The sequence below is a fragment of the Atractosteus spatula genome, chromosome 28 (assembly GCF_055471065.1).
Source record: "Atractosteus spatula isolate fAtrSpa1 chromosome 28, fAtrSpa1.hap1, whole genome shotgun sequence".
Taxonomy (NCBI): Eukaryota; Metazoa; Chordata; class Actinopteri; order Semionotiformes; family Lepisosteidae; genus Atractosteus; species Atractosteus spatula.
The window spans coordinates 4,301,547-4,314,153 of record NC_142733.1 but is presented as its reverse complement, the minus strand read 5'-3'; the positions used below and the strand labels follow the sequence as shown (position 1 = coordinate 4,314,153).

Below are 12,607 nucleotides of genomic sequence, written 5' to 3'. Positions count from 1 at the left end.
CGTTGGCCCCCCACTACAAACCCTCCAGAACACGGTGTCTCCTAACCACACACTCACAAGACACAGAGCAGGAGCACAGAGACAGCACTGCGAGCCCTCGCCTCTTAAAACGTCACGCACTCACTGCATGCAAAAATGTTTCCACCATGTGTAAGCAGGCTTTGTTTGGATAACCGAGACCTGATGCTTTGTCTAATGAGGTGAGCGCACGAAATCAGCTAATACAGTTTTTATTGGCATTCCAGAGCTGAAAACCCACTCTGTACAGCATGCTAGAAAAACCCCCTTACGATACCGACGGCCTCAGTGGCATCATGAAGGGCGCCACAGGTTTAATACCCTATTCACTGATCATAAAGACGAGCCAGTTATGCTTTCACCTCTGACTCAAAAGTTAAATACTGTTCTGTCCGCGCGGAGGGTGGAATCGAAGACCTGCAGCACAAGAGCTTTTACTGCAAAAGAGCTTTCGTTTTCAGCCACAAAGACACCAGCAGCGCCGTCTCCCCAGAGCGCAGTGGGGACGCTGGGTGATCTTCACCCCTGGGCACCGGTGAAGATGCCCGGGCTGGTTTGGCACCATTCAGGCCAAGAGATGCCCCCTGCTCATCAGATCCAGGGTCTCCCCCCCCCCGACACTGCATCCGAGCACAGGGCCAAGCGACCCCCTTTTTTCACAGGGTCCCCCAAAATCCAGCAAAATATTATCCATTCCTGAAAAGCCATCCGAGATTTAAGACATGTTCTTCATAACTTATCTGGTTATCTTGGGCATAGAACTGTTGAATATCCCTGTGCTGCCTCCAGGGGTTCTAATAAAAGGCATTTTGCTGCCACTATGCTTCATGCAAAGATGGTCTGCAATGAGATCTCCACAGCTGAACCCAAATTCCGAAAAGTAAGTAACCTGAAAACCAAGTTTGAGGCATTGGTACATCTAATCCGACTTTAGTGCGGGGGGGGGGGGGGGGGGGCGCATCTGGGTGAAAAAAAAAAAACCACACAAAACCGCACCGCACACTCAACATTTCTTGGAAACGTTTTCAGAGCTGCAGAGCTCTCGCTCACGAGCCGAGGCTGACCTCCCAGAAGGCGTCCGGGATGACGCACAAGGGGGGCGGGGCCCCGCCTCAGCCCGGCCGCCGCGCAGAGGCGGCAGCGATAGAGACCCGTGGCAGCCGCGTAAAATACGACATGAGCTCCCCTGACACACCGGCCACGTCTCCCTGCCGTTTAAAGGGGGATAAGACGCGAAAGAAGCTCGTGAAATCTCGGGGCTTCTCCTATCCTACCCCCCCCCCTTACTTGAAACCTCACAGGCAAGTATCACTACTACCCCCAGCCCCTGGCCCAGGTCTGACGCAGTCTTCTTTCATGTAATTATTGCAAAATTAACCCAACACTTTTATTGCATGGATTAAAAACCATGCACACTGGAATACACGGCAGGTACACCTACTGCAAACCACGAGGTTCTATAGCGATAGACGGAACCAGCTCTTACCTGAGTTTCTGTTAAGCTCTCCAAAGCCTGCATGACGGACTGCTCGGGTCTGGATGCTTGTGACTTTACAGGAGACAAAGCAGAAAGAGAAAAGAAACGTGAACCGAGGAGACGGATCTTTCGCACGCGTAAAAAAAAAAAACTCAGAATAACGTTCACAAGCGCGTACGAGCTAATCCGTGCGCTGTCCAATTGTTAAAACGCACCGATTTTAAAAGTAAGTTGGAAAAGGTTATTTGCAGCAAATCAGGGTTCACGCGAGCATTCTGCAGCGCTCAGGGCTTTGTCGAGGAAGGCTTTAGAAACATTCATCCTACCATTAATCCCGTTTCCACAGTGGGGACGAGTGTTAGCTTGCTCCCATCGGAGACGCCGAAGTCTTGGAGTTTGCCTGAACTTAGCCGCCTGGGAGAGGGGAAAAAAAGGAACGGAACCGATCAGGAAAAAAAAAACATCCATTTAAACACACAACACCATGTGAGCCACAAGCGCAAAGGGAATTAACTGGGGTGTCATGAAGATTCTCCTTATTAGGCGCTATTACGGGTACGCCTGCGTCAGTGAGAAGGGGTGCCGTTTTCTTTTCTTGTTTAACGTCTCATTGTCATTAACTCGGTCACGGAAGGGTTAAGTATTAGTCTCACCCCCCCTCCTCACCACCCTCTAAAACTGGAGCACAGTGCTCTTTGTGAGCATGTGACACCAGTGTCCTCTAAGACGAGGGGGAAAAAAAAGAGGCATTTATATAAATAGCGTGCTTTCTCTCACCCGCCTGCAGCTGCAAGTACAGCGGGAGTCGGGTCAGGCTGAAGGAGACCAGGCCCGGTCCTGTCCAGAACACCCCCCCCCTCCCAAGGGCTTCCCAAGGCCCGCTGTCTCCCTCTCCAGCCCGGGGAACCGGCCAGGCCCGCAGGGGGCGACCCGAGCTCTTGGCCCGCACCGAGCCGAGCCTCCGACACCACCCGAACGCCAGAAGCGAACCGGTTCTGCCCCCCCTCCTCCTCACCCAAATAACATCGTCCCGGGTGGGATGAGTGAGGCGGGGGGGAGGGGGGGCAGCTGCTCTGCGGGCCTTATTAGGAAACCCTACACTCAGCAGAATGGCGACACAAAGCACGTCTACAGCTGGGGAGGCAGAGCGATGCCATAAACAGCACACGCTGCCTTTTCTGTGGCTGTGCTGCGAGTCTGACGTCCGCAGCCCCATAAAAATAAATTACACAGTACCCGGAATCGTAATTGCAGTGTGGCGAACGCGCCGTGTTACAAACGCCCATAGTCGAGGGTGAATGACTGCGCTCGGTCAGACGTAGCCGTGACGTCACTCCTGGTGAGACTTCTTTTTAAAAGGACTTGATGTACCCGGTGCCGTCTCACCGTCTGACGTGCGAGGTTTCTATTGTTCGGCCACGGACACCTGCCCGCAGAGCCGTAACGACTTTGGCTATTTTAAGACGTTCCTCAAGATTAATAATAGGTGAGAAACGAATCTTCCTTCACCTTGAGCAGGTCAAAACCAGCAGGTGACAGGGCTCTGTGCACGGAACCGCAGCCAGGACGACACACACCCGCCCCCGAAGTCAGCTGAGCCAACTCCGAACAGCGAGCGACAGAAAGGGACATTAAACACACGGTGGGCTTTCAGAGGAATGCGGCCGTTCAAGAGAGACAGGTGTGCAGATCCTTGCCTCTGCTTCCGGCAGCTGCTCGTCGGCGGTTACTAAAAAAAGGGGGTATTTCCTGAGACTCTGCCTTCGAGATCTGGCTCGGGCACGTTTTTGTCCCCCCCAAATAAAACTACACCTCGGACTTTCAATCGAGCGCGACAGCGCCGGCAAACAACCAGACCATCAACGGCAGCACCGACACAAATCACAGCGGGAGAGCGGCGTGACTCAACGCACAGAATCCCTCCAGCAGCAGGAGAAGGAGACTCGGCCGGTGTGTGTGTGTGTTGAATGTCATCGCCCCTGAACAAAGGGAGCCCAGAGGCAGCCGTCCGTAGGAAGGAGAGGAAAGGTGTTCCGTCTCTTTCTTACAAGGTGTGATCCGAGAGCCGATTACTAGAGGGGGCGTTAGCGACCACCCTCCTTTCGAAACAACAACAATGCGGCAGTTTATGTCAGGGTCATTTGCGAGTGACAAAGCAACCCCCCCTCCTCCTCACGCATATATATACACACAAAGTCCACCCACCCGGGTCTCCATTGTGATTCTGTTTTTAAGACGCGCCCCCCCCCCGACCCAAAGTATCGATCAGCTTTAACGCTAAGACTCCCCCCCCCCCGGTCAGGAGCAAGAGGCGCCTGATCGTGACCAGGCGTTAATATTCGAGAGGGCAGCGACTTCATTGTCTCCCGAACCGGCCCCCGGCGAATCCTGTAGTTAAATACCCCCCCCCAGCCCCCCCACACACACTTCAGCGTGCTACTTTGTATGCAAATGTTACAATCAGGTTCTTATGCGGCGGGAGAGTGTGTGTGTGTAAGGGGCTGGAGAGGGGGGGTCTAATTGATGAGAAGAATCTCAATATGAAAACTCTCAATACACAACTCAAGCCCGTGACGAAGGAGAGGGAGAGGAGACTAAGAATAGACGGCAGATGAAACGGAAAGGAGGAGAGGAGGAGGAGGAGGGGGGAGGACAGGAATGGACACGTTTTCCCATTAACATACCCGAGTCAGAACTCCTAGGAGCTGCGATTACTAATCCCGCTTTTACAGGCGATTCCCAGCGCTTCCAGACCCCGGGAGGCTCGTCCCCTGTTCCCCCGGGCTAGGAGCGATGATGTCGCCGAGCTCTTTCACGGACCGGCGGTCGGAGCAGGAACCTTTGCCCTGCACTTACTTAACCTTCCTGTCAGCCCTCTCCAGACCCCGAGACGCAGCACGTATGCACCCCACTCCGGGGAGACCCCCGGAACGACTTCTCCGCCGCTCAGGTGAAAACCACACTTCTGGGAAGAGTCGGGAGGACAGGACCGGACCGGACCGGAGACCCCCCCTCCCCGCGTGCTTCTCAACTGCGAAACATTGCATCAGAAATGTTCCGCTCCCCCACTCTCACTCCGCAGGAGAGAGAGAAAAAACACGCCAAAAAAAACACAAAAGTCACGGCTCGCGGTCGGAGGCACACGGGTGTACGGGCTGTCGCTGAAAGCAACCGGGGGACTGATCTCTCCTGCGGGTGAGCGGGCTCCCATGCTACACCTCGCTCTGCCAGTACCCCTGGCTGGACCGGCGCACGCCAGTGCAAGTGCACGGCAGCCCAAGCAGACACCGCTCGGCGTATGAGCCACCTCCGGGCTCGCCCCCAGAGCAGAGACGCCGGGCAGCCCTCCCCGCCCCGTACCTGCTGTGAGAGAACGCGATCCCGCGAAGCCTTGCCTGTTAGACGAGTGTACGTGTACGCGGACGATGCACGACACAGCGAGACAAGACAGGATGCGGTCGCCGCGTACTCACGTTTCTTTGTGTAGCAGAGCGAGTCTCTCTTTCGGCACCTTCAGCCTCTGCGATAACCTCCTCTTCAGCCCCTCCACCGTCTCGTCCTGCGGCAGCGAGAGCTCGAAGCGCGTGCCGGTGGTGGAGCGGATGTACAAGTTCATGGAGGGCTCGCTCGCGACGGCCTCGCAGGACGCGGCTCCCCGGCTCGTGCAGCTCCTCGCGCTAGGGTGCTGGTCCATTCGATGACCTGGCATTCAAGAGCGAGACAGCGCGAGGGGGTTTGAGGGGGGTTGTAGCTCAAAAAAAACGGGGAGGAGGGAGGAGGAGGAGGAGGAGAAGGGGGTGGGGAGTTTGGGGTGGTGTTGGTCGGAGAGAAAGAAAAGGGGCTCAAACCCCCAAATTTAAAAAAAAACAAAAGCCCTGGTACCAGAGAAAGGGGGTTCCTCAAAATATCACAAGATCCAAAGTGTTCTGCTGTTCTTTGTACAGCCCAACGCGAACGCCAGATCTTCTCCGGTCTTCTCGTTATAGAAATATCCCCGAAATGAAGTCCCCCCCCTCTTTGATTGCTTCTCGTTTTAAAAGACGTGTAATGTCTCTCCGTTTCGTCTGCGAAGAATCCCACGTCCAGACCCGATGTCCCCGTGTGGGTTTTTTTTTTAAATGCTACGGTAGCGGACCATCGCCAACGCGAAACAATAGCGGATCGGAGACACGAGATTCCTCTTGACAATTTAACTCGACTTTGCGGGCTGCTGCCTCTCCGCCATGCAGTTAAAAGGTAAGCAGTTACTGATGTTAAAAGGGTTGATTCCTAATTCTTTAAAAACGCCCGGAGCCTGTAGGGTTCTTGCTAGTAGCAGGGGATCAGTCCTACTGACTGCCCAAGCCTCGTAAAATCAGTCCTGCTCTCCGCTGCCTCCTCGCAGCTCCAATGCAAAGTCAACAACAAAAAAATGTTACAAAGTATCACCGCTCTACAGGGGCAAAGCACGCCCACCGGGCCCGGCTGCTCCGGCCAATCAGCAGCGGCACAGCGCTCAGACTTTGTTATCTTAGCCAATCAGCGCGCAAGGCAAAACTCCCACGTGGAGTCGAGGCACCGCCTCCCCCCGTCCTCTCCGCCAATCGGAGCCGGAGGAGGGCGCGGCCAAACCGGAGGAATACGTTAGACCCCGCCCACCTGCAATTCGAGGCCATTCATAATGTATTAGAATCACAAAAGCGGCCCAGAATAAATCTGATGGCCTTTCATGTCTTTTGAGATGTGTATTATTTCTGTTGTAAAGAAAGACGAGTAGGCCTAAAAAAGGCGTATTGCATTTAAATAGATAGCTACCCGAAGCTGTTAATTTTAGGGCTGCATCTTTGTTTTAATTAGTGCTGGCGTTGGATGCAGCTGCGGCTTCGGTCTGGGCGTCGGGTTTTCACCCGCACACAAGGGATACGCGCGCCGCGCCGGCCGGGTGAGGCGGAGGGGGGCTTCTGCAAACCGCGTGTCGCGTCTCTCGCGCTTGCTTGCCTGACGCGAGACAGGCTTGATGGGGTTCAATTCAGCTGCAGAGCACCCTCGTCTACCCCCCCCCCGACCTCCTCCCTCCTCCCTCCGTTCACCGGGGGGCCGCAGTCGTCACAGTTAGCAGACCAGCGAGACCCCGGCTCGTCTCCCCGCGGACCCGTGGGGGTCTGTGGCCCCTCAGCCACGCTAGCCGCTGTGGCACGGTTCGCCGGCACGTTCGCGCCTCGCGTCCCGGTTACCTGCAGGGAAACAGCCCCCGCGAGGGGACAGGAAGCTCTGCTCCGCGAGCTGTAGCGCCCCCTTGTGGGCAGCGGCCATGGTCGACACAACGTGAAGCCCATTCCATTTCATTTTGCCAGAAGTGATGATTATTATTATTATTATTATTATTATTACTACTGATAATAGCAGATAGGACTGCCCTATCTTTCTCACACCCAAAGAAGGCTCCACAGCCCCAACGTTGTGTTTTTTCTTCTCTTTTCAGCCTGAAATATAAACCTTTACTTGTTCATTGTTATTATTATTCGAGTGCAGAAAAAAAAGTCAAATATTCTGCTCTGCAATTCAATGATTCAATTATAGGATACGGAAGTGACCGAACCAGCCAGCCCGTACCAGACCTACAGACTGCAATCTGTAGGCGCTCTCCGGGCGCTCGGAGAGATGGGAAGGAATGATCAGACTCCCCGGAAGTGGGGTGCTTCTGGGGGTCCGGCGTCCCCGCTCTTGTGCCCCGGCGGTCACGCGGCCGCGCAGCCGACCCGTTTTACTCCACAGCGTGCGCGCGCGCGCGTACACGCGCAGGCTGAGCCTCGCGGCCGCCGGCAAAACAGAGTCAAAACACACCGGCCGGCTGCCCTAGCAACCGCCCGGGTCCTCCCCTCCGGTCCCTCATACAATGGGCGGCCGTGTTTTTGCGACAACAATGTTTATTAAATCCCACGCCCAACCCCCCTCACCCAGGTGCCTTATTTACGTACCCGTGTTGCACACTTGCCGCATGAGCGATTAGACTGCGGGAAACCGGGCAGACACGGTTTGGCAAACACTGGCTTCGCTTGTCTTTTGGGGACAGAAACGGGGCGCCGAGCGAGCGAGCGAGCGAGCGACAGGAGTCACAGCACAGCACCGCGTTTCTGTGGATCGCTGAACTCGCTCCGTGCAGTACAAACTGCACCGCACGCACGGTCCACAGTCACACGGCTCCTTCGCTGTCGGGATAACATCCGACAGCAAGACCTCCGGCTCCACAAGCTCTCCCGATCGCGACACCTCACACGGTAAAATTCAAGCGCCGCAGCCCAGCTCACAACTCAAGAGCGAGGGGGGAAAAAAAAGTAACTACAAAGTTTAAAAAAAAAACACACAACCTGTATTAGACCTACAGACTGTAACGCGACTGTCCACGCGAGTGGGGATTACTAAAGCTGGTTTGTGTTTAGTAGTTCATACATATTATCCTTCATGATATTTACCCTTACCATCCCATGTATGTTGAACGCGAACCTCCTACGAGGGGTCTGTATTGCCAATGTCCGTGGATGTTGTGCTGATCGTGCACGCTTTGGCCAAAAGGTGTCGGTCATGCTAATAAAGCTCGTTGCATTGAATGGGAAAAAACAGTATTGATTCCCTGACAAGTCCATCACCCCTTGAATCAAAAGCAACATAGCCTGGCTCCACAGTCAACAGACAACGCGATGCTTGGAGACTCCAAAGAAAAGCGTGTCTGCCATCTAGCGGTGAGGCGCGGGCACCGCATCCTGTGATCTCTCTGTGAGCCAGGTGCGCCACTGGCCGGGTCATCCCCTTATAAAACTATTTTTATAACTATTTTTACTAGTTTATCTATTTTTTCTTAGAGTCACTTCAAAACATTTGCTGCATATACAAAAAAAAAGTAGCTGTTAAAAGTACACAGAAGCATTGAATTAAATCCAGAGGTTTAGTTCAAACAGAGACATGCCTGCAGTGATATTTGGTCGGGAGAGGAGAGGATACCCAGTGCTAACAGGTTTGTGTTGTCTTTGGCAGAGGAAACAGTTAATAAGGCTTGCCTTATGCTCGCAGTGATGTAGTGTCCACTGCTGCATGAGAGATCAGTGAGATCTGTACTGACATTCCCCTGCCTGATAATGGGGTCAGTTCGGTCATCTTAGCACAACAATTTGTGAATCATTCCTGACTTTAATTAAACCTCCACCAATTACTAAACCGAGGTGTCCGCTAGTCATGCGAGAACTGTTGAATAAACACAATTTAGACTTCACAGCAACCGCTATTCCAAAACCCAGGCCAGTAAGAATACTTTTACACATTGCACGGACCCATGTGCTCCCCTAGAGCAATATTTGTACAATAGAACATATCGCTGTCAAAACAATATGAATAAGACTGTCCCATTTGGATTTCTTGACAGCGGAATCACGAGACAGCCTGAAGGACTGCGTTTGTCCTTTTTTAGTATGTTTTAAAACTTTTCACACATCAAGCATTGTTTCACAGTTAGCTTTGGACTCTGCACTAATAAACGCGTACAGGTGGAGGGGGTTATCGGTTTATAGATCTCGTATCGGGAGGGAAACTCGAATGCACATCTAGGTTATTTCCCACAACAAGCAGGGTGATTCACATCAGTCAGGATCTGATTGAAACTGGGGCACTCGCCGACAACCCTTCCTGACCCGGTCTTCTTGTGAAATGTACCTGAGAGTTATCTCATCTCCGGGTATCTGGTGACGAGCAGGGCCCCGGTCGGGCTCACGCCAGGCTAGTCATTGACGTGAACGGATAACAAACGACACCTCGGCCCAGCTGCCGAAAACACCAGGCAACAGCCCGATATTCTACGAGACGTTACAGCGTGAAACCACAGCCCCACTAACGCACTATCAGTAACAATAGCCACAATCAAAAATTAAACAAAACGTCTATCTGGAGTTTCCCCATTTTACGGCTAGGCTTTTAGTTTCAGTATATTTTTTTCCCCCATTGTCTGTGTTCATTCACAGCCTAGTCGGCAGACGGCAGCCCGTGCGGCCATATGCTCGGAATGTATTTATTTAGAAACGTCTTCCTCGCCTACCTTAGACGACAATTGCTGGGTTACAGCCGAAGCGTAAGGAATGAACTGTACAGCCAGGTGCCAGCGGCTGTAGGTCAAACGCTTGCTTTCTTCGCTTCCCTACAGGCGAGAACTGTTGTGCTCAGCAGTGTAGTCACAGACACTCAGGATGAAAGGGGGTTCCGGGCTTTTAAACGGTGTCTCGTCACTGAGGCGCTGTGTCATTTGTGAATTCCTTTGCCTTATGACCACGGCATTAATCACCTGGGTTTGGTAGCCCTGGATTACAATGCAGCAGAGGGCGGCGGGACATCAAGTCACGCAGATCCAGATATCCGGTCTAGCAAAGAGCTGGGCTGCGGGTTCAGTCCAGTATTGCAGTACTTATTGAGAGACAAAAACAAATCGTGCGTTGACATGTAAACGCTTTTTTGTTTTAAAACTCAATTTGTTTGTGTTTTGCAACATCAAGGCGGCCGGGGGGGGGGGGGGGGTAACTTTAAAAGAGTTACCACCGGGGCCATCGTCCCCAACAAGGGGGTGTTACGTCAAAGTCGTGGACACCCCCCACGAGAGGCCAGCGGAGGAACTTCACCACAGCCCCATGACGTCGGCTCGCTAAACACGTGACCCGAGGGCCGGGGTCGCCCCGTGTCCGGGCGGCTCGGCTCGCTCACGTTTGCGCTCCACCCGGGTCCGCGGGCGACATTCCCGTCTCCCTGCTGTGATTTTCACTTCTGCATACTAAGCTGCTGCAGCTGCCCAGTTCCGTAATTACACAACAAAAAACACACAACGTAAACTAACTGACCGACCTCTGCAATCGTATGATCACTGCTGCGTGTGGGGTTGTTGTTGGTTTTTTTTTTTGGTCACCGTCTTAAAGCTATATTTAGATTTGTGCGAACACACTGTCCCGGAGCTTCCCGCAAGAGCGACGCGCGGCGCTGACGCTCGCTCTCCCCCCTCGCGGGACTCGCGCGGTCCGTCCCGGCTCCGCGCGGGGGCCCGGCTCGGGCCACGCGGCCACCGCTGAGGTCAGCAGGAGGCACCTCGAGCCCCGCCGCGGGAGACGTGACGAGTCGGCGGGAGTCCGGAAACAAACCGGCCCCATCACGTCATTGCAAGCCGAAGACCCGGTTTCGTTCAAGGATCAGATCCTTGGATCCGCTAACAGCTACGTACCGGCCAGTCTAGATGGGGGGCGAAACGTCCTGTGGTTTGTAACCGCTCTGTTTTTGCGTGTTACAGAACCACTGAAACGACACACTGCCTGAGTGCCGGTGTGACTGACCCGCTGAAGGTGTCTGCATGACCAACTTTTAAAGTGACTCGATCGATCAGCCCGTACAGGGCGCTTAAAAATCTGCACAGAGGTCTAACCCAGAGATGAAGTGAAATACTCACCAATTAGCGCAGCGAACTCCTCAATGTAATCCCGAAAGCGTTTGACAAGCACACCCCCGTGTTCAAAACTCAATTCCAGTTCAATCGCAATGGAAGGGGAGCACGAGAAAAAAAAAAAGGCAAATAAGTATCCAGATAATTCTTTAAATCCACTCGGGGCCGCGGAGTTTCAGCGCTCAGTGGGTCCACGGGGAACACGCCGTGCGTGGACTCGATTCCTGGCGCGCTGCTGCTATTCAGCGCTTCACAGTACTAAGCGCTAAGCGCCGGAGGAGGGCCGGTATTTAACTGCGGCCGCAAGAGCGGGGTGGAGAGTTTCGGAGCTGCTCTGTCAGCTTGTAATTTAAGGTGGCATGGCGACGAGGCTGCCCCGCTCGCAGTGCTGCGTGTGAGGGAACAGAGCAGGGAAATGAAGTGTCCGTCGCGCTGGCTGACCCCCTTCTCTCCGGGGGGGGCGTCTCTCTGGGTTGGATGAGAAATGATTTTTATTGTCCCCGGAGGGAATTTTTTTCATGGACACCAAGCACTCATTTAATAATAACAACAACATTACTTTATTAACACTTTACAATGTCTTGCATTAGGAATTATCCTTTCACATACCCCAGCTTGCTCTCCATGAGACACACAGACGGGGAGAGAAGCTGGGGGTCAGAGCGCAGGGTCAGCCATTGTACGGCGCCCCTGGAGCAGCTGGGTTAAGGGCCTTGCTCGGGGGCCCAACGGAGTAGGATTCCTCTGCCGGCTGCAGGATTTGAACCGGCAACCCTCCAGCCACAGGCGCAGATCCTGAGCCACAGAGCCACCGCTCCGCCTCAAATTTATTTTGCATTAAATAGAATGCAAAAAAAAGAAGAGAAAAAAATAAGAAAAACGTTGCACATCATTCTGTTGCACATGTACAGCATTACACGTAACAACATGTGACATTTATAACACACACACAAAACATAGCGCACTCAAGTGGGTCGTAAGAGTCCAAATTGTGTTTATCCTTGACATTTGCGTTGACAGCTCTAATGGGTAGTGGATCGTTTGTGAGGAGAAGTCGCGTCTGTCTGCACAGCGTCGGATGCTGCGACCTCAAGCGTTCACCTGCGGCGGGTGGAGGGGTACCGACAGGTGTCCCCGTCCCAGTTCCTCTGTTTCACCCCTGCCTCTGTGAAATGCACTGTGTGCTGACTCGCGGTGGCGCAATGCCTTGTGTCTTTACCCGTTTGTCCTGTGCGCCAGTGCAGTGAAAAGCGTATTTGCATGTGCGCTCCAATACAAAGACATTAAAGGGATCGCCAAAAAAACGTCAACAGCAGGACAGCAACAACAAGTTAAATAACATACAACTTAAAAAAAAAAACATCAGTGTGAGCCAGTGGTAGGGGTTGAGTTCAGTAATCTGACAGCCTGGAGCTGGGCAGTGATTTTCCAGACTGCTGGCCGGCCGGGGAGGCGGGGGGTTATATCCATTGAATACGTTCTGAGGTTTTGAGCTCTAACTGTCTTTCTCTCTGCGCCTTGTGAGCGCTTCAGCGGGGCGACCTTAACAGCTCGGTGAAAACCAGGCCAGCTCTACAGCTCTACAGCTCCGGGGCTGTGGCAACGCAGACCGAGCCGTGACGTCAGCGAATACACCTGATCGCTGGGCAACGAGTCGAGGAAAACAGCTC

The 12,607-nt window shown here is 53.4% G+C and overlaps 1 protein-coding gene across 3 annotated transcripts in view; it reads right to left on the bottom strand.

Annotated features, from left to right (window-relative positions):
• Positions 1-11,185, bottom strand: part of midn (midnolin) — a 32,457-nt gene extending 21,272 nt beyond the window's left edge. The window contains exons 1-4 of one of the 3 annotated variants that reach the window (XM_088907793.1): positions 10,944-11,185; positions 4,969-5,197; positions 1,822-1,909; positions 1,505-1,567 (exon numbers count right to left, since the gene is read on the bottom strand). In XM_088907793.1, coding sequence (XP_088763919.1) covers positions 1,505-1,567; positions 1,822-1,909; positions 4,969-5,189 — 372 coding nt within the window. In that variant the 5' untranslated portion in view covers positions 5,190-5,197; positions 10,944-11,185. Of the gene's footprint in view, positions 1-1,504; positions 1,568-1,821; positions 1,910-4,968; positions 5,205-5,377; positions 5,879-10,943 lie in introns of those variants that run through there. The other 2 variants (XM_088907794.1, XM_088907792.1) reach the window with 2 other exon arrangements.
• Positions 11,186-12,607: the final 1,422 nt, after the last annotated feature.